General features: G+C 31.4%; 2 protein-coding genes across 2 annotated transcripts; both read right to left on the reverse strand.

Annotated features, from left to right (window-relative positions):
- Positions 1-3,352: 3,352 nt before the first annotated feature.
- LOC113848986 (mediator-associated protein 2) lies at positions 3,353-13,069 on the reverse strand. Its single transcript, XM_027478478.1, has 5 exons — positions 12,797-13,069; positions 12,127-12,264; positions 11,449-11,533; positions 11,215-11,298; positions 3,353-3,928 (listed from the first exon to the last, which is right to left on the reverse strand). Exons 2-5 carry the CDS (start codon positions 12,253-12,255, stop codon positions 3,534-3,536), a joined length of 693 nt encoding a protein of 230 aa, XP_027334279.1. The 5' UTR covers positions 12,256-12,264; positions 12,797-13,069; the 3' UTR covers positions 3,353-3,533.
- A 6,283-nt stretch (positions 13,070-19,352) lies between these two features.
- Positions 19,353-21,334, reverse strand: LOC113867485 (cytochrome P450 71A1-like). Its single transcript, XM_027502850.1, has 2 exons — positions 20,399-21,334; positions 19,353-19,991 (listed from the first exon to the last, which is right to left on the reverse strand). Exons 1-2 carry the CDS (start codon positions 21,332-21,334, stop codon positions 19,353-19,355), a joined length of 1,575 nt encoding a protein of 524 aa, XP_027358651.1.
- Between the last annotated feature and the right edge of the window lie 232 nt (positions 21,335-21,566).

Below are 21,566 nucleotides of genomic sequence, written 5' to 3' on the forward strand. Positions count from 1 at the left end.
TATTAACCTTTGGGCTATAATAAGTTAAGAACAAGCTTACTTCAAAATGAAAAAAGACATGTAGAGAGAGAGAGGCTATTGGAGCTAATAAAAAATACATGGAGTCAAAAAGGTGTTAGCATTGTTAATGATGTATGGAGTGATCTCTAAAGAAGGCCTCTCATTAATTTCATGGCTATAATAGATAGTGGACCCATGTTTCTAAAGGCTATAGAATGCTCAAATGATATTAAAAATAAAGATTTTATAGCCAAACAAATGAAAGATATAATTATGGAGGTGGGACCCTCAAATGTTGTGCAAATTGTGATTGATAATGCACTTGTACTTAAGGCAGTAGATTTAATGATTGAGGCTAATTTTTCTTCTATTTATTGGACTCCTTGTGTTGTACACACTCTAAACCTTGTTTTGAAAAATATATGTGCAGCTAAGAATACAAAAAATAAAATAAAATATTATTGCTTATCAAGAATGTTCTTGGATCACTACAATAGCAGAAGATGTTGTGTTTATAAAAATCTTTATCATAGGTTGCACTATGAGGTTGTCCATTTTCAACTCATTGAAATTGCTTTCCATTGCTCCAACAAGTTTTTCCTCTACTATAGTAATGCTTAAAAGATTTAAGTAATTGAAGTAACTCCAAGAGATACTTATTAGTGATGAATGGTCTCCTTTACAAGGGAGATGATGTTAAAAAAGTTAAATTTGCTAAAGATACATTATTGGATGATGTTTGGTGGGACAAGTTTGATTATATATTATTTTTTACTAGTCCCATCTATGATATTCTTAGAAAAACGGACACGGAAGCTTCATCTTTCCATCTAGTGTATGAAATGTGAGACTCAATAATTGAAAAGGTAAGAAAAGTCATATATCAATATGAAAGAAAGGCGAAAAGTGAAGAATCGAGTTTTTATAATGTTGTGCACTCCATATTAATTGAACATTGAACAAAGAGTAGCACGCCTCTCCGTTGTTTAGCTCATTCTTTAAACCTAAGATAATAAATTATATTACTAAATAATATTTTCAATACTTAAAATTTTTAGTTACATTTCTATAGGTTATTATAACTATTTTTTTATAATGTAGATATTATAGCCATGAATGACTAAGTGAAGATTCTAATATAGTTCTTCCATATCAAGATATGAAACTTACTCGTGAAAAGATAAAATGCTTCAAAAGATACTTTGTTGATATGGATGTGAAAAGACAAGTAAATGTAGAGTTTGTAAATTTTTCAAATGGAAAAGAAGGTTTTGATAACATTGATTCTTAAGTGATAGGGACAAGATGGATGTAAAATCTTGGTGGCTTGTTCATGGTGCTCATACTCCAATACTTCAAAAGGTTACCGTTAAACTACTTGGACAACCATGTTCTTCTTCAAGTTGTAAAAGAAATTAATGGAACATACTCTTTTATTCATTCTATAAAGAGAAATAAAATGGCACTATATAGTGGTAGATCTAGTATTTATTCATAGCAACTTTTGTCTTCTTTCAAAAAATTATCCAAGAAACAAAAATATGGGACATAGCAAAAGATGCATTTGGATCACTAAATGAAAGTGAAATGCTTGAAGTTGCTAATTTGTCACTTAATGACTTTCTTTTTGTAAAGAGAATTTTTTTATTATAAAATGATGTTGTCCGGTAATTTTTTGTTAGAGTATTATATGAAAATCGTAAAGTCTAACAACTTTGTTTTGAAAAGATAAATGAACAAATCTTAATTTTTAATTTAGATTTTTGTCATGTTAATCATATCTAATTTTTTTATATATATTTATACATAGGTGATATTCCGGTATCCTATATTTTAGACATCAAAAGAATTAATGTTTCATAGGTTATCAGCTACATAAAAGACAATATAAATCGGTATTATAAGTACCTTAAGCAAATTATGAGTTTGGTGCAATACATAAGTAAGGTGAATTAAGAGGATATTTCATTAATGTATCAAATAAATATACATAAATCACTGTCAAAGAGAAAAAAATACATCAAAGAAGAAAAGAAAATTTTTCATTTATTCTCCATTTTTATCATGATAAAAAGGAAGAGTTTTCCCCTAAGGATATGTAATCACTGTCTACTTAAGAAACTCGATCTTCAAAACTCGAGCATATAGGTCTCCAATGACAGTCAGTTGGCTGCGAGAAAGTTACTCTAGATGGTCAATCCTAACTTCCAAAGGCTACAGACAGTCGGAGGTTGAGGGATTATAAGGATCAGTGGGAGGAAATAGGAACAAGCAGACATATTTTCTACATACAATTCGTAGAAGCAAAATAATAACCCAAAAAAAGGTCAAATAAGTCTTAAAGAACAGAAAGTATAGTCGATAGAAGAAATAGGATAGATAAATTGTACAGTGAGAAGAGAAAGATGTTATAGTTAATTTATTTGCACAAGATAAGACAGAAAAAAAGGCGCTTCCACCATTACCCGAGCCATGTAATCAGCTATGATGATATTGACATTGGCTTCATTAGAGTCTTAGCTTGGACCAAAGTTGCTGTCTTTATTCATACGTCAGCAAGAAAGGTGTGATCTTAGATGGTTGGGGGCGTGGCTTGCGTCTTATGAATTTACCTTTATTAGGATTCAGAGGAGACGACGTGGAGTGAGACAATTTGGGGCTAATGGCTATGAAGATGCGTGTAGACACTTCAAAATAATATATCTTCGTACCAGATACTTCCAACCAGACACTTCATATAAAAAATTTAGACTATACACTTTACAGTAATATATCTTTAGACCAGATGTTTAATTCTAGTCTCGCCTAGTCCAAGTGCAAAACTACACTAAATTTTGACATGTGACAACATCCTTAGGCCCTAGCGACAAAAGTTTGTCGCACCTACCAGATGTAATTTTTAAAAGAAAATATTTATTAAAAACTCTGTTGTTCAATCATTTTAAAACAAATATTATAATTTTGGAACGCAATGCTAGATAATATAAACCTAATTAATATTATAATTAATAAATTTTGAATGATATCATTAGAAAAAAAAAACATACATACCCATGCAACGCATGGTACGAAGTGCAGTGTAGTATAAAATCTGGAAATAAACAAGGCTAATGACAATTGAATTTGCTAAAATCGTCAACAAGTAAAATCATCAAACCTTAGATGGTATTCTGGCCATAAAATAGATAGAACCTGAAGATGCGGTGCCAGCATGGTTTCAAAAGCATCATTTGGTGTCCGAAAAGCAAACCGCAAGAGAAACACAAGAAAATTAATACTGGCCTTCGTTACGCAAGAGGGACAAGAAAGAAAAGGATCCTTACATCAGTGAACATTGTCCAACTTGACCAAATGAAATTTTATTAAAAAAAAATGAAAGAAAGAAAAATTTGTAGACAGCTAGAATGCAAACATTTAAATTTATCATCCTTTTGCAGCATAAAAGTCATGCGCCATTCTTTCCATACGTTTGAAAGGAATGTAAACTTAAAAATATTAAACTATAAATAGGCCAATGGCGAGTAAAGGAAACATTATTCCTTATGTTTTCTTCTCTTTGATTTTCCTCCATCAGAATGATCTGAGGACATGGAAGAAATGCCAGTGCTGTGACCACGGGATGACTCAGATACATGTCTTCTTCCACTAGATGGGGACGGGACCTCAGGTACCATAGATTTGGATTTAGACACACGTTTCTTTTTTGAAGTACTTGATGGCTCGGTAACTTCAGATATAGAGCTTTTCTGTCTGCTACCTTTTGATGAAGCCGCAAGTCCACCACTTTGCATAGGAAAATATCGAGATGAAGTTGTCACCGTGACTCCAGAAGAATTTCGATGTGCATGTCTTGCACTGGTTGAATTGAGTTTTTCAAGTTCTTTAGGATTGGGGAAATGGACAGTGGAAACTCGCTTTGAAATTTTTCCTGCAATAAAGAGGAAGAGGTCATTTCTCTTATGTGAGGCATTTGATACGGGAAATCTTGTATTCTCAACTAAACTATTCTGTAAAAGAGATTCCCAAAATTAGGAGGGTTCTTGAAAATGTGTTTGGTTATTATTTAAATTTCTTAGAAATGGTATATTTGTCAATAATTACCATTGATAAAGTTTAGTAACTTTACATTCAATTACTACGAAAAAGTTTTATTCCAACTAATGAAAGTAGGAAAGTTCTATATCCACTTATTCTTTAATTAACAATCCCAAGGATCATTTATTCCCGGGAAATGCTGTCATAGAGCAAGAGCAAATCCAATGCAATATATCCTAAAAGATGGGGGAGAGAAACCAAAACTAAAAGCGAGATACATATGAATCCAAACTTAGTATTCCTGAAAAACATAATTAAAGAAAAATATATAGGTTAATTACTCGGGTAAAACCATTCGCTACTCCACACATAATAGAACTTACAATCTTCCATGAATGATTTTGGACCTAGTCTTTATACACATACTTTGTAAATACCAGCTATGAAGCACTATCAAGTTTCTGTCTCAAACCAATTTTTCAGCAAGACACGAAAACCATTCATTAAGAGGAAGGCATTTTCTATTGGTTTCTCCTAAAGGTTTTACTTGGGTCCTCCCGTCCATCTTAATCAAACTTTTTCATTTGACCTACTTTTCCCATTGGATACTCCATTAATTCATCCCAATTGTCCCGAGTCAAATCACCATAGACAAATTTCCATTATCATCTCAATAAATGATACTCCATTGCATTTTAGGTTAATCTTATCTATACTTGTATGACCACAAATTATCCTCAACATAATCTACTGCCCTGCACTTTTTGCTCTTGTCACTTCCAGGCCCAATATTCACATTCATAGTATCGTCTTGCAAAGGATGAATCAGAACCATATAGATTATCTGTAACAAAATTTTGCATCTCAAGTGAGGCAGACAAACTGCTCCTACCTGAACACCAGATTGCAGTGCATGTGTGGAGGCCAAGGCTACTCCAGTGACAGAGATGAAAGCAGATCAAGTCATCATTCCACAATTTCATGGTCAATGCATAACTAGTGAGCAGAAGGGAGCATGGACAAGATTGGATATTCTTAGGACAGGTGGAATTCATATGAGGTTGAGGGTTAGCAGCCATGTCACAACTGAAATCCAGATCAAGAATTCAAGCATTGCTTATTTTGTGTTCTTGTTGGGATGTGTAAAACTGGTAGATGAAATATAGAAGCAAAATGAAGGTCCAATTAGTACAACAGCAGCAAGAGCAGGAAGGGAGTAAAATATAGTTGCTAAGTTTGGCTGTACAATTGATGATTTTGAAGAAATTATAGGGATGAGGCAATTTTCAAAAGGTGTCACTTCACTAGATTTTGGGCCACAGCTCATTTTTGTGCTTCATGGGGAAACTTGTGCTACTGTTGCATCTGTAGTTATGGGGAAGAGACAGACAATTTTTATGCTTTAGACAGTGGGACCCTGGTGGAGTAGTAGTCCTTCACCTTGAGGACAAGATGAAGCTTTAGGGAAGGAAGTATTGTTAGGTAAACCCCATTAGTAGTTTGCTTAAATAGATTACTTAGTTATCCATCGGTTAGTTATATTAGTGGGTTAACTAGTTAGTTAGGTGAGTTAGTTTGAATATGGCATGTTGCCTATAAATAATAAAAAGGGTTGAGAGGAAGATATTATCTGCTGATTTAAGAGGAAATACAAATTGTTGTGGGAGAGTCCAGGCCTCTTGAAAGTCCTGGTAATCATTTGCATTCTTTTCATTTAATAGAAACCTTTTTCTCTACAATTCTGAGCCAGTTCTATCACTAAGGACAAAGACCACCACATACTGATAGTGGTGGATATATGCATTAAATAAGCACATTTTATACCCCTTAGTCACCCATTCACAGCATGAAATGGAGCAGAAGTTTTCCTCAAAGACGTGGTATGATTGCACAGGTTTCCAGCCCTTATTGTTTTTGATAGGGACAAGATCTTTTAGCCATTTCTACACTAAGTTGTTTTGCTAGGCTGGAACCAAACTCTAGTTCAATTATGCTTACTGTCCCTAGATGGCCAAACTGAGGCTGTCAACTGGTGTTTAGAGACCTATTTGCATTGTCTAACATGGATTTAGTTGGGCTAAGGAGTTTAGACCCAAGCAGTGGCCTAGGAGGTGGGTTAAGTTGGTCATAATTTTGGTTTAATACTAAGGACCAACTATACTCTACACAATTTGCTCAGTGCAAGGCATTGTCAAGACTGCCCAATCCTCAAAAGTATGATTGTTGCCTTTGCTGTGGAGAAGGCTAATCAGCCCATGGCTGAATCAGATGCCATAACAGCTGACCTCAAGCTAATATCCCTAAGGCTCAAGACCAAATTGAGTACAAGCTGATAAACATGAGGGCGTTGCAGTATCAGATTGGAGATTGGTTTTCTTCTCAAGCTACAGACCTATAGACTCAAGTCTTTGTCTACTCTCAATGAGAAACTGAGCCCATATTTTATGGTGCTTTATGAATTGTCCAAAAGGTAGGGGCACAGGCATGAGAACTTAAGCTTTCTTCAAGTTGTCATATTCATCTAGTCTTCCATGTCTCCCTTTTGAAGAAAGCAGTTGCCTCATGTGACCTCTAAATCCTTGCCTCCTATGCTGTCTGAAGAATTGGAATTAAGGGTGAACCTGCTTGCTTTTTTGGCTCTTTGTGATCACCCTTCTGGAGTTGCTGAAGTCCTTATCCAGGAGCAATTCCTAGAATTGTCAGAAGGTGAAACTTTAGGGACAGAGTATTACTAGTGACCTGATTTTGAGAACTCTTATGAATCAATGACCTATTATTCAGGAGCAATTCCTAGAATTTTCACCTTGAGGACAAGGTGAAACTTTTGGGACAGAGTATTATTAGTAGCAGCCCCCAATTTAAAAAATGGAAAAGAGGATGGATCAATGGGCCAGTCCCTCATTAGTTAAAAGGACTTAAGTCAAGCCCCCAATTTGAAAAATGGAAAAGAGGATGGATCAATGGGCCAGTCAATCATTAGTTAAAAGAACTTAAGTCCATTGAAATAGTTAGAGTTAATTGATATTGAGAAATATTTCTGCGACTGAATTGTCACAAGTAGGATATAAGGAAGGAGAGAAGAGCGCATTTGGTAGTGACAGTTAACTGAGTAGACAAGATCAGGCTTGCATTCTCAAACTCCTGAAGGGTAAACAACTCTGCAATTACTCTATCTCTTCACAATCTGGTTACTGCTGATCCAAGGCTAAGATCACATCAATAGAGCACTACCTTTTTCTCTGTCATTCTTCCTCTAGTCTCTGGATTAGTTCCATCAATCTGACAAGTACATCTGACAAATTGTGGCTGAAGCATTTCTCCATTTTAACAACACAAGTACCCAACTTGAATACATCTAATATCCACTCACTTCTTAAGACAAATCCAAAGTATTAAAAAATCTGGCAATCTGGCAATGTATGATAACAGGGTTTTCAACAGAAACTTTATCAAAATTCAGAATACGTAAACACACAAATCTGGTAGATAAATTTCACTACCAGCGTTGGAGCCAAGGCTCTCCTCTGAGAAACAGTTCTCAGCCTTACAAAACATGAAAAACACTGTACAGAAGAAACTACCCATACCCATGCCAATAACTACACATCATACAATTATACAACTCTTACATAACTTCCCTATTAGGCTACTACAAGTAAATAATTGCTGCACCACCAATAACCACCTAATTGCACAAGTATATAACTGCCGCACAACTGCCCTACCATATAACTACTCTATTATTAATTTCTGGCATGCTATTTTCTTATTTTTCCTAGAGTAAGAAACCCCATTTTTTGTTTATTCTCTGGATAGTTAAGAATTTGAGTCAAATCTTGATTCTGGGTTCTAATGTATGATGTGATCCTCATGTTTCACATCCAAAACATTGTTATCTTGCACCATACTGAACTTGCACTGAATTATTGCACAGACTTCACTCTAATCTTATTTAGCCCAAAACTCTTTGATTCCAAAAGACCCTCTCCACAACTTATGTTTAGAATTTAGGGCTTGTTTGTTCAAAGTTTACAAAAAAGTGATTTTATGAATATATTAAGAAGTTATGCATATTTTAGAGATCTGAAGTAAAGTAGAAGCTATTTCTTGTTTGGTTACAATGATAAAAAGAACTTTTTATTATAAAAGGTAGTTATAATTACAACTTCCAAAAGCTACTCAAAGTAGCTTCTAAAAAAAAATCAGAAATCTAATCATTTCTGACCAAGGTAGTTAAATTAGGATTCTAGTTGTGAATTGTAAAACCTATTTTTTGAATCGTGAATCGAATCGTATCTTGAATCTAAAAGCATTGTAACATCAGCGTTGTTATATGGCAGCCATGACAGAATTCAGTGACGGTTTTTAACCTCACCATTGCAGCATTGCTGTTTTTTGGAGGTTTTTGGTGGCGGCGCCATGGCGGCTGTTATGTGCATGGCGGTAACAGCGGCCATGGCAGAAATTGTTGAAAAATGGCATTTTGATGGGTTGAGCCACGAACCCGACCCGGTCCAGAGGTTGACCCGCACCAAAAAACCCTAAAGTTACATCTCTTTTGCCCTCTTCAGGAGTCAAAACCACTTCCCTCTCATCTCCGATCTCTCTCTCCCCTATGATCTAGTTCTGCATCTTGCTGGGTTGTCTCTCTCTGTCACTATTGTGCCGCTGTGGAGCAGTGGTCGGCCACATGATGCTTGTTGTGGTCAAGTATTTCTTTATTCGCAGAAGTTAAGCCATAATTCATTGTAGACAGTATCTTGGTGTGGGTGTGCACTTTTGAAGTGTAATGGAGAAAGGGAGCAAAAGTCCAATCTTGCCCTTGCTATAGTGTTGTTTAGGGTTTTTTTAAGGGCAAAATGGACTTTTTCCACTTAAAATTTTTCTCAAGCGGTAAAATTTTTAGGGTTCTCTCTGCTTTGTTTTTCTTCCTTCTTCTCTAAAGCCAACTTCCCCCTCATCTCCTTCACCATTTTCACCAAAGAAGACATCTTTCCGGCTGTTTTCCGGCAACTGAGTGGAAGGCTCTGTTTTTCGACATCCATTTTCCATTTTGCTTCCTTGGGCTCTGTCCCTCTTCTTTAGTTTTTCCCTCTCCTATTATATTTTTTTTTTTCAATTCTGTTTTTCCCTCTCCCATTTTTTTTCATTTTTCTTTATTATTTTGTTTTCATGATTTATTTTTCTGTTTTCACTTCCAAGTTTCCTTCTCCATATTTATTTTTAATTCTCCACTTTTCTGTTATAACTTCAGCTTTTTTTCACTATTTTACAACCATTTTATTCCTTTTTTTCCTCAAAACCTTCCTTCTTTTATATGTAGTTAGTTTTCCAGTTTTATATTACATTTTGCAATATATATATATATATATATATATATATATATATATATATATATATATATATATATATATATATATATATATATATATATATATATATATATAATTTTATTATGACCGCCATACTTTTGCCATAACCCGCCATGGCATCCGCCATAATTTTATGGCAATTTTTTTGCTTTCTGCCATGACCAGCGATCCACCATTGATAAGATTGTGTAACATTAAAAAAACAACAAAATATCTAATATATTAATATTTGTAGTCAAATAGTATATAGCTAACAATGTGATATATAGTTGTAAGCAAGTTAAGATTCAAACCGTAACAGTTAGTCACATTAAATTAAAAAAAAGTAACTACTCAAATTCAACATGTAACCTTTCAAAAAGATAAATAAAAAATGACAGCAAGTCATTATGGCAAAAGTTGAGAGAACCATTGCAGAGGCAGAACCACCAAAAATCTTGAATAGAGAGTGACAAGTTGAGAGAACCACAATAATGCACTAGGAGACAAAGGAAATAGCATCAAACAGTGTGCAGAAGAGGAGCAGAGCACGGGAATGAGAAAACAAGACTTTTCTCTGAATATAAAACAGTGGGTTGACCAGCAGAGGGAGTGTCAAGTGGAAACCTACCTTTTTGCATAAATTTTAAAAAAAAAAATACAATTTTTTAGGGTTTTTAGTGAACCGAGTCACGCTGACCCGACCTAATTTGCACACGACCGGTTCGTGGTGGAATCGTGTCCCCCCATCTTAAATTGCGATTCAGCCCTGATTCGTGTGATTCCAGCAACGATTCTAGACAAAATCAATGCTCCTCTACAATCCATATCCTCAGGAGTTGAATCGAATCAGTTGTATCATATTGCGAATCGGGCAATACTACCATGTTTCAAACTATGATTCTTTTTAAAGGCTAAACAAACACATCATAAGCTTTTAAAAGTGATTCAAAAAAATAAAGTGATCTTTTATGAGAAAAAACTTAAGTAAATGAGCTCTTACTCTCATAATTCATTAAATTAATGACATTAAGAATACAAAGCATACATGTTGAGGCAATATCTCTGGGATGCTTGGATGCTTGCAACAACTGCATCCAAAACCAATGTACTCAGTCTAATCCATAGTTATCAATCTCAGATAGCAACACATAACGGCTAACACTAAAGATACTATGGCAAGATAGTGCGTAGCAATGACTGCTATTTAGAAATTTTATGTACAAATTAAATTGTTTATACGAAATGCTAAAAAAATAGAAAGAAAAAGTCAAAATTCATGACATATTCAAATTAAATATAAAAAATCATAGCTTATAAGCAAAACATACAAGTAAAAAAAACCCCAAAACAGTGCTATTTTAGGGCAAAAATGAGGTTGTCTAGAAAAGTTTGACTATAGCACCACTACGGCCTCTATTTAAAAATCCTCTGCTATTCAAATTTTGTAGTGGCCTAGGGCTGCTCTCCTCCGCTATTCTGCTATAGTCCGCTATTGATAATTATGGTTATGGTCTACTCTAGGTGCAAAATTTTTATCAAAACATTTGTTAAACGTAAGTTTGCAACATTTTATATGTCATTATAACTTAAGTTTCTACCTCAGACAATAGTAACAACAAAGTTCTCCCTCTGTGAGCTAGAATAATTCTGAAAAAATTCATATATTGAGCTTGAAATGAACAAACAACAAAGATTGATTGAAACAATTTGTTGGCATCATATGTACTTCATTGTAGTTGTCATACTTCATGAGTACCAGGAGATTTGAACAAAACAAAATGAAAAAAGTCAAAAAACAAGAAAAATAAAAACTATGGATGCATACCAATTTTAGGTTCTGTAGCTGAGGAAACAAAAACTGTTTCATCTGGCTCCTGGGCAGCAAAGCTGACAAATTCATATACGTTACCTGCCAACAAAAATTGAAAATTAAGGCACTAGCAAAGCAATCATATTCATATCACACCAACATAAAAAAATTTGTATTCCCTCAGGAGATCAATGTGCAAAAATAGAGAATATAGCATCAATAATTTCACAGTTAATTCATTTTATTTACCAGACGAACCCTCGAAGCTGGCTAGTTTACCATCATTATGAAGTGTAAGGGACAATTTCTGCCCATGTATCTCAGATAACAAATCCTGGCCAACATCATGCAAACATAGAGTTAGAAAATAATGGCAATGATTAACATAACATCAAACAATGGTTCTTAACACCATCAATACAGATACTAGTTCATTTCAATGAATGAAACCATAAAAAATTAAAGAAACTGACTAGTCTCCTATAATAAAGTAAGAGGGGATAAACCATCAGCAAATGGAAAGAGGTAATCCACAGCAATGTGTTTTTCCACACTCCTTAATGAAATCTAAGAAACTTTCAGAAAACTATTAATCAGTAATTAAGAAAAGAACATAAAACATGCACATCAATTTTTAAACCCTAAATGTAATCTAATGCAAGAAAAAATAAGCTTAGTAGAGAGGCTCGATCAAAAAGAAGTATTATTGGTTGATACAAGTGACTAAAGTCAAAAGCAAAAGGGGTACCCAAACAAGTTCTAATTTTTACTTTTAACTTTGCTTGGTACCCTACATTCCCACTTAATATTCATTTTTGCAACAATAATGCTGATGATATAAAACTTTTTTTTGTCATTTAGTGACAACAGTCGTTGGGATTCAGTTCAGAAGAAATAAGCAAACCATAAGCACAAAGACAAACTTACATTGGTAAAAGGCAACCTAAGAAACAAAAGCTCACTGGAGTCGGTCAAGTTAATCAGCGCTTCATTGCTGTCTTCCACATATTCTGCAGAAGGCCTGTAACAAACACCCTCCAAATCTACCATTGACATTTACAGAGCCTAAGCAAACAGACAGAGTAAGAGAGAAAAACAGAAGAAAAAGAACACAAAATCAAAAACTGAAAAATAGTAAGCAATTATTCAGTTCAAATGTAGATAAACATAGTAATGGTGAAAATTTAATCCTACTGCAATCCCTAACACATCCATTCCAAAATGAATAGTTAAATTTGGGATTTTACCCACCTTAAATCATAAAGGGGAATGGAAATCGTATATCATAAAATCATAAGTTGAATCGTAAGAATTTACAAAATTCATTTACATCCATGTAAAATGACATAAATTAGAAAAAATAAAATAAAACAAACTCGCACTCATAAATCATAATCCATATTCCACAAGAATACGATGCATAAGGCTGGGAATAATCAAGTCATGAAGTGTTGAAAAACTTAACTAAAAACACAAATAATCAAGCCATTAACAAGTTACAAGGCATAAAACTTAAGCAGCAAAGCTAAATAGTGAAACAGTGGAGCTGGGAAGCGCAGTTTGGCGAGACCGAGTACCAGTAGCCAGTGGCACTAACCTCAAAAGCAGAAGGAGGTTGCACACAGCCACACACTCAGAACCACGTCTTAGACTTAAGGTTCAACCAAGAACAGAGAGGAAGGAGGTTCGACTCGGTAAGTGATTTAGGGTTCTAAGTTCTACCCAACTGGTTTTTTTTTTTTTTTAAGCAAACCGGTTTAAATCTAACAGATCATAGGGATCATAAAGTCCTACAATTCTAAGGGTTTTCACAATTTAAAACCCCATTTCACAACAATTTCATCCGGCTTGTATCCTTCAAACCTTCCCCAATCAAAAAATCCCACCGTCCCACTCTTCTTTATTATAATTCAAATTCCAATTTCAACTACCATGTAGTCTAGTAATTGACGAGGAAAAAAAAAAGTAATTAATTGTGATATAATGTATAATTAATATATACAATTATTAAGTTGAATATATAAAAAAAAAATTGTCTCATGAAAAAATTCTAATTAATTTAGCTTTAATTTACGTAAATTAAAATCAACAAAATTAATTTAAAATTTACACATAAGTCAATTATCTTTAAAAAAATTATTTTATATAATATATTTTTTATTATAAATTTATAATAAAATAAAATTATTTAAAAATAAAAAATAACTAAATTTTTAGAATATTAAATATTTAGAATTGTTATTAAATAAAATATAGTATTTTATTATCAAATTAAAATACATATTTTTTATTTTTTATAATTATTAAATCATAATAATATTTTTTATTCATATAATTTCATAAAAAATTTCGTAGAATATATTTTATACTTTTATTTAATTATTAGCTACAAAATTTTTTACGTTCTATTATTTTTATTTATTTATTTTATAAAATTAGTTTAGAAATATCACATATTCAATAAATATTTTTAAAGTTATAATAGAAATATAAATTTGATAATAAAAAATATTTTAACTAAATTATTAAGTTATATATTATCAAAATATTTAAAATAATTTATTTTTTTAGGGTTTAGGGTTTAACACAATTAAATCTAACACAATTTCATCGTGAAAATTATAAATATATGATATTTAATATTATAAAATTTATAAATCTAAAAATGTAACTTCTGAAATTATCAAAATTTGATGAATATATGTAAATTTAAAATTTAACGCATTTTAAATTAATAAAATTTATTCTTAAAGTCAAATAACTTAATTTGATAAAATTGATCGAATTTTTATTTTAAAAAATATTTTTTATATTTAAAATATAATTTTATTTAAATTTAAATAAAATATATAAATAAAAATGATAAATAAATAAATATATACTTCTTTGTTATTTTATAAGTGCTTTAAATTTATATTTATGTGTTTTACTTTTTTTAAGTATTTATCATTCTTAAAGAAGAAAAATATTACAAAATTATTACAATATATTTTTAGCAATTTTTCTATATAGTCAAAAATTTTAAATTTTAAGACAATTTCACAACCGCAATGCATAAATAGTCATCTCAAAGTATGTCACAAATTCCACTTCACTCCATGGTAAATGTACTAATAATAGACTTCTTTTCATTTTTTTATGAAATTGCATCTCCAACTAGTAAGAAAATGTAACCAAAAATAGATTTTTTGAGTCTACATACTTAGCATAGTTTGAATCTAAGTAATCAATCATTTCAAAGTAATTAGATCTTTTGTACACAAGCATGTGATTCTTGGTATCTTGTACATATTTAAAAACTTTCTTTGTAATTTTTCAATGGTCTATCCTAGGATTACTTTGATATTGACCTAACATTCTAACAGCAAAATGAACATTTAGTTGAGTATAGGTCTGACCATACATGAAACTCTCAACCAATAATGTATAAGGAATATATTCCATTAATTTTTGTTCCAACTTATTCTTGGAACATTTCATTTTATTAAATTTGTTTCCCTTTTGAATTGAAAATACCTTTGATGAGCATTTTTTCATTCTGAATATTTTAAAGACTTTGTTAATGATACTTTTTTGAGATAATTCTAATAATCCTTATGATATATTATGTTACGATCTATTATGGAATATTTCTATTTCAATCACATAGAATGCCTTACTCATGTCTTTCATCTAAGAGTTGTTGAAGAGAAATTTCTTTACATCATGCAACAAGTCAATATCATTAATAATAAGAAGAATGTCATCAACATATAAGACCAAAATAATAAACTTGCTCCCACTAATCTTCATATAGATACATTGATTAACAGTGTTATCTAAAAACCTATATAATGTGATCATATCATTATCTGAAAAGTTGTTTCAACCTATATATTGACTTCTTTAACTTATACACCAAAATTTCTACTCATGTGGTCAAGAAACTATTTAGTTTATCCATATAAACTTCTTCTTCTAAGTCACCATTAAAAAAGGTAATCTTTACATCTTGGTGAAGCTCCAGGTCATAATGAATTACCAAAGACATAATAGTTCTTAAAGAAATCTTGTTTGAAATTGGAGGGAATGTTTCTTTATAGTCAAGGTCATCTTTGTGAGTGCATAATTTAGCAAAAAGTATAGCCTTATATCTTTCAATATTGTCTTTTGAGTCTTATTTGGTCTTAAAGATCCATTTAAAAATAAATCGTTTTGAACATTTAGGCAACTTGACTAGCTCCTATATATTGTTTTAATTCATTGATTTTAACTATTTTTTCATAACATTCAACAATTTTTCAGAATTGTTATATTCAACTTGCTCGTTTGTGACTTGTACATTATTAGTTGGCTTATCATCTATACATTGTTCTTGTAGGTTTTGAACATTAATTTGTTGTCTTGACATGTTGTGTAACAGTGATACAACAAAAGGGACAACAACTAGAGAAGAGACACTAGGTATATGTGTTTTCATGTGTGTCTCTTTTATTTTTTATTTTCTTGATTCATCACTCCTATTGAACTGATTATTTTCAATGAACCTAGTTATATCAAACTCATCTATTATCATACTATGGTTAGGATAATGAGTTATTAATGCAATAAAAATTGGAAGAGAAGAACTAACTTGGTCCAAATAATCTTTTGTCTCGTTTTACTTTATAGATCCATTAACTATACGTCATACAATCGCCTACAATATGATTAATTATGGTATGTTTAAGAGTTGTTAATTCTGAACATATAAATATAGCGTAATAAGATAAACACCAATTAAGAAAAGAAACATGAAATTATCATTAATCACAAATATATCATAAGGTCATGCAAAAAATTCACTATAACCCTAATAATGAATTTAGCTAGACATAATATAATAGAAAACCAAAACAATACTAAACCAATCCATAGTTATTCAAAGAGTAAATGCAAACTAAGAGAGTCTTTAATGGAGAAGAGATGAAAAAAGTTATTGATCCCAAGACGTGCTTCCAAAGCTCCAATAATCGTCAACAGTTGGCCAAAACCCAAGATATTAGGATGTCAAAATGATGTTTAAGTGGTTGCCCCTGAGGTTCCTTAAATAGGGTTTAGAGTCTACAAGAGATTATAATTGTTGTCTCTAAGAGATATGTTTTATCTCTAATAAGAATATGGCATATTAAGAGAGATATAATTTGTCAAATTTAAAATTCAAATTCTCTCTTCATAAGTTCTTTAAAAAATCTCCAAGTGTAATCTTCCTAAAGCAAGCATGACCGTGCTACCCATTATGCATGGTCCACGAAGCATTCTCATTCTTCCTCATAAGTAAGGTCGTGCTAGCTGCTCAGTGAGGCTCATTCATGCCCAAAATACCTCAAAAATTCATTAGTGATCTTAATATGCTAAATTGCAATAAATAATATAATAATCAGTACGAAGTCCATTTAATTAAGGATCAAGTACATAAAAATAGGCTACCAAAGTATACTAAAATATAAACTTATCAATAAGTAAAGAAAAAAAGGGTAAAACGCGTAAGCATGAGCCACACCATTACAATTATAACAATGTCGATGAAGATTTGAATTCAATATAGTGTTTTTAAGAAACTAAACATTTCCTTTAATCTTGAAATAGGCATAGTCAGTCAAATAAATTTTTAAAATTATAAATTTTAGAATTTAGTCTCTAAAATTAACAAACGTTTATTATTTTTATCTTTATTATTAAAAAATATTAAAAATAAATAATAGTATTAATTTGTTAAATTAAGTGATATGTAAATATTTATATGAATCCAAATGATGTCATTTTTGTGCATTGATATAAAAGTTAAATTTTCTCCTTCATCACATTCATGGCTTCATGTGCCTTAACTTTCTAGGTCAATAACATTGAAAACTTACAACTTTTTTTATCACGTAAGTATTGAAAGTTGTTGACACTATAAGATTCCAAGAGTTCATTCATGCTCATCACATCATTGTAGGGTACAAGCAAGAGAATACTCTCAAGTGAGATGTTTTGTGGAAATACTTTCCAAGTTACAACTAAAAGTAAGTTTATTGGATTTTCTCTTTCTATTTTGACACATTAATATTCTTACTCAATTTTAGAAATTAGATTTCTTATTTTTCATATAAGAAGAGGGTTTGTTGAATTTAATAAAGTTATATCAAATAAAAAATGTATATTTATTATTTTAAAACATAAAATATGTTAAATAATTCTACATTTAATTATTATAAAAATTCTTTTGAGTTTTTTTAGCACAATGAAGAAGATTTACACAAATAAAAGGGTAGAATAGTTTAAATTAAAATATAATTTTAATGTACTTTCAGTGTAAACATTGATAATCATTAGAATTCATCATAAATATAATTTTTATATTGATTGATAGAAAAATTAATAATTATTATTAATATGATAATTTAAAATTGAGTGAGAGTATAATTTTTTTATTAACATATATTTTTAACATTATACGATTATTATTTAATTAAAAAATTATATTTGAAATTATATTCTATATTTAATGAAATTTATAAATACTTATATATTCACTCTTTTACAATAAGTTATAAAAATATTTTTATTTAAAAACTAGGATTCATAATTTATAAAGAATGATATATTGACAAATCTAAATTTAGTAAAATACTCACTGTATATTTTTGTTTTCTCCGGAATCATATTCGTTTAGGCAACAATATTAGAATATAAATTCACAGTCAACTAAAAATATATAAGTGCATATAATATTGATATATCACGTATGTCTCATGGAAGATGGAACTATAATTTTTTCTTCTAAAATTTAACATATCAAATAAGAACAGCAAAGTGGGTCAAACTTGGTTTCAATATGCTCCATGGAAATAGGCCAATAATGCCAACTTAACCTACTTCATACTTGTTAACCTGTCAAATGTTCACTACTTTGCAAATTGGTTGCACCATTTCTACGTGACCTTTTAGAGTCTTTGCTCCTTTGATAGCTTATGTTTCTCGTGTAGTTGTTTGTTTAAATAAATTATTTAGCTATTCATTAATAAGTTATATATATTAGTGAGTTAATTAGTTTCAATATGGCATGTTGCCTATAAACAATAAAAAGGGTTGAGAGAAAAATATTATCTATTGATTTAAGAGGAAATATAAATTTTTAAGAGAGAGAGAGTTTAGCTTCTCAAAAGTCCTGCTAATCATTTGTATTCTTTTTATTTTATAAAATTTATTTTCTTTATAATTTTGATCTATAGTTCTATCACAACCACGTCATGTAAGAAGAAAAAAAAACAAATCAAAGGAAAAAAATTTCTAATTAAATAAAAATACATCATTAATTATATATTTTTATTAATTTCATTCGTATAAATCATAAGAGATTATGGCATAGATAAAACGACAGGCATAAGAGTTTCTTTCTTCAGAATCAATTCTTTTCGTATATTACAAATTTTAATATAAAATTTATAATTAATACTAAATTAAAAAATAATTTAATTATATTTAATAATTAAATTTTTTTATTAAAATTAATTTAAAATTTAAAAATATTTAAATAAAAAATAAAAATTAACATAACATTTAATTGATGTTTAATTTTTTATTCATCTTTTCTATTATTTATATATATGCATTAGGGGTGTTCATGACGCTCTTCTCATTAACTACTCAGCCTAAAGTTAATTTTGACAAGTTCAAATTTAAACAATTAACTAAAATATTTTAAAGATATATAGGTTCAAGTTACCCTTTTAATCATCGTAATCCAACTTGATTTTTTTAAATTTAAAATTTTATAATTTTTTTTATAATTATGCACTAGGAATAAGATTTTATGATTTAATAGAAAATACCTTTATGAAATATTTTATTATTTATATTAATATTATTTTTTAAATATATATCATAAAATATACTTCAGTTTGATTTTATACTTTTTAAATTTTATAATTTAGCTAATCATAATATTAAGATCAATTTATTATATTAATAAATTGAGTTTATTCAATTTTATCTAATCGAATTTTAACTAAATCAAATTTAAAAATTTCGTACCTTTTTATTTTTTTTTCCAAATTATACATCAGAGATAGAAACTGAGAAAAAACATACAGATAATAGAAAGAAAAGAGGGTGCAACACCACTGAAGAGATCGACCAATAACATTCACTCACATGACACGTGAATTTTTAGATCCAAATGAGTGCAGAGTAGGTTGAAGATGAATAGGTACTTTCTTGATGACAGTGAGACCCCATATCTCGCCCATGTCTACATCTTGGGCAGATACACTCTCAGGAAGCTTCCAATCGAACCAATAGAGGAGATTAGCAAGCATATACTCAGTGGAAGTAAGCGCAAATGAAATTCCAATGCAACCTCTTCTCCCAGAACCAAAGGGTATAAGCTGCAAATCTTGTCCTCTAAAATCAACTTCTGGTAGTTTTTCAAATCTTTCAGGAAGAAACTCTTCAGGCCTGTCCCAAATTTCAGGGTCTCTCTGAATTGCCCATGCATTCACAAACACTCTTGTTTTGGATGGAATATCAAACCCTTTTACTTTCACATCTGATGAAGTTTCTCGTGGTATCAGAAGAGGGGCAGGTGGATACAATCTTAAAGTTTCTTTTATCACACATTTTAAGTAGTTCATTTGGTTCAAATCGTTTTCGTCTATTTGAGATTTATGCCCCACAACTCTTCTTACTTCCTCTTGGGCTTTCTTCATGGTATCTGGATTCCTCAACAGAGCCGCAAATATCCACTCCAGAAGTGTTGAAGTAGTGTCACTGCCTCCGGCAAATATGTCCTGAAATTATGAAAAGGAAAATAAGGCTCGCCCAAATCCAAAAATAGGGTACAAAATGGATGAAAGAAGAGATAAAAAGGGAAAAAAAAAAAAAAAAAAAGACAAGTGAGTATAAAAATATATTATCTTTGTAAAAATAAAATATCCTACGTTCTCTCGTTCCTAGGAGCGAATATGTTTCATCAACGATTCCTAGGTTCATTGTCGGAAGGTGTGTATATAAAATGTGACAAAGGGAATAAAGAGTGATTGAAAGATAATACAAATGTCTAAATTATTTTATGAAACTAATCAGTTAGTTTAGTTTACGTAAAATAGTTATTTATTCAACAAAATAATTTAAAATTTTAAAAAAATATATACTATCACATGGGATATCAATAATGATAGAAAGAGAAAACATATACCATTAAAATCGCTTTGACGTCATTATGGGTGAGCTGAAAATCATGTTTTCTACCCTCTTGAATTTGAAGGAGTATGTCCACGAAGTCTTTGTTATCAGATTGGCCATCACCCCTGTTCATTCTCTTGCGTTGTACGACTAACTGTTCAAAGAAACCATCTAATGCACAGAAAGTGGATTTAAATTCTGCTATTTGACCTGTAAGAACATCAACCCAACCTAACCAAGGAAAGAAATCCCCCACACTGTAAGTTGCTAAGTGTTTCATCATTTTCCTTCCTAGCTCTCCAAAGCTTTCGCCACCTTCTGGAGTATCATACTTTTGTCCAAGAACACATCTAGACATTATGTTGTTTGAGGTTTCAATCAACATCTCACTAAGATTCACACAGGACCTTTTGCTTCCACATGCTTCACGAATGGTATCAAGCATTTCCGCAATTTCTTCGTCTCTTATCGATTGAAAGGAACGTACCCTTTTAAGGCTTAGAAGCTCAAGGACACATATTTTCCTTTTCTGTCTCCACTCTTCTCCATAGGGTGCAAAAGCAACGTCCATGCACCCATACATGATGATTTTCACCGCTGTGGTTTGAGGCTTGTTGGAGAAAGCGACATCGTGAGTTTTATATATTTCTTTGGCCACATCAACGGATGAGACCACAAGGGTTGGAGTTTGGCCCAGTTGAAGCATCATGATAGGGCCATACTTGCGTGAGAGTGCGTGAAAGGAACGGTGGGGAAGTGTGCCTAGTTGATGAAGATTGCCAATTATGGGTAGTTTTGATGGGGAAGGAGGCAAATTAGACTTGTTTTTTCTTGTGTGTTTATTAAGCATAAACAGAAGGCTTATGAAAGAGAAGAAAACGGCTAAGTAATGCGTTGGGTTTAGGGTGTTCAGTAATTGTGGTAGAAGCGACGGTAGTTGAAGAGCCATTCCTCGTAGGATCTTTTACTTGGATGTTCACAAGGAAATGTGTGCTTGGCCAACCTGCCACCGTTCAGAATTTATAGGATTTCATTAGTGGGGAGAACATGAAAGATGCCTTATCTCCTGAATAAAATAATGTCACATGATGCTGGCAATGATCCCCAACTACTACGTTGAGGGAATATTTTTAGGGCATTCTTCCGGAAGCCTTAAAAATTTTAGGAGTTTTAGCACTCTA

The sequence above is a fragment of the Abrus precatorius genome, unplaced genomic scaffold, assembly GCF_003935025.1.
Source record: "Abrus precatorius isolate BTA unplaced genomic scaffold, Abrus_2018 Scaffold10, whole genome shotgun sequence".
NCBI lineage: Eukaryota > Viridiplantae > Streptophyta > Magnoliopsida > Fabales > Fabaceae > Abrus > Abrus precatorius.

Excerpts from the sequence above, each read along its gene's own strand:
- LOC113848986 (XM_027478478.1), bottom strand. The coding sequence starts at position 12,255 with ATGTCAATGGTAGATTTGGAGGGTGTTTGTTACAGGCCTTCTGCAGAA. Across the intron at positions 11,534-12,126 it reads TTAGGTTGCCTTTTACCAAT|GATTTGTTATCTGAGATACA; the intron begins GTAAGTTTGTCT and ends GATGTTGGCCAG. Across the intron at positions 3,929-11,214 it reads AGCTACAGAACCTAAAATTG|GAAAAATTTCAAAGCGAGTT; the intron begins GTATGCATCCAT and ends TCTTTATTGCAG.
- LOC113867485 (XM_027502850.1), bottom strand. The coding sequence starts at position 21,334 with ATGGCTCTTCAACTACCGTCGCTTCTACCACAATTACTGAACACCCTA. Across the intron at positions 19,992-20,398 it reads ACGTCAAAGCGATTTTAATG|GACATATTTGCCGGAGGCAG; the intron begins GTATATGTTTTC and ends TCATAATTTCAG.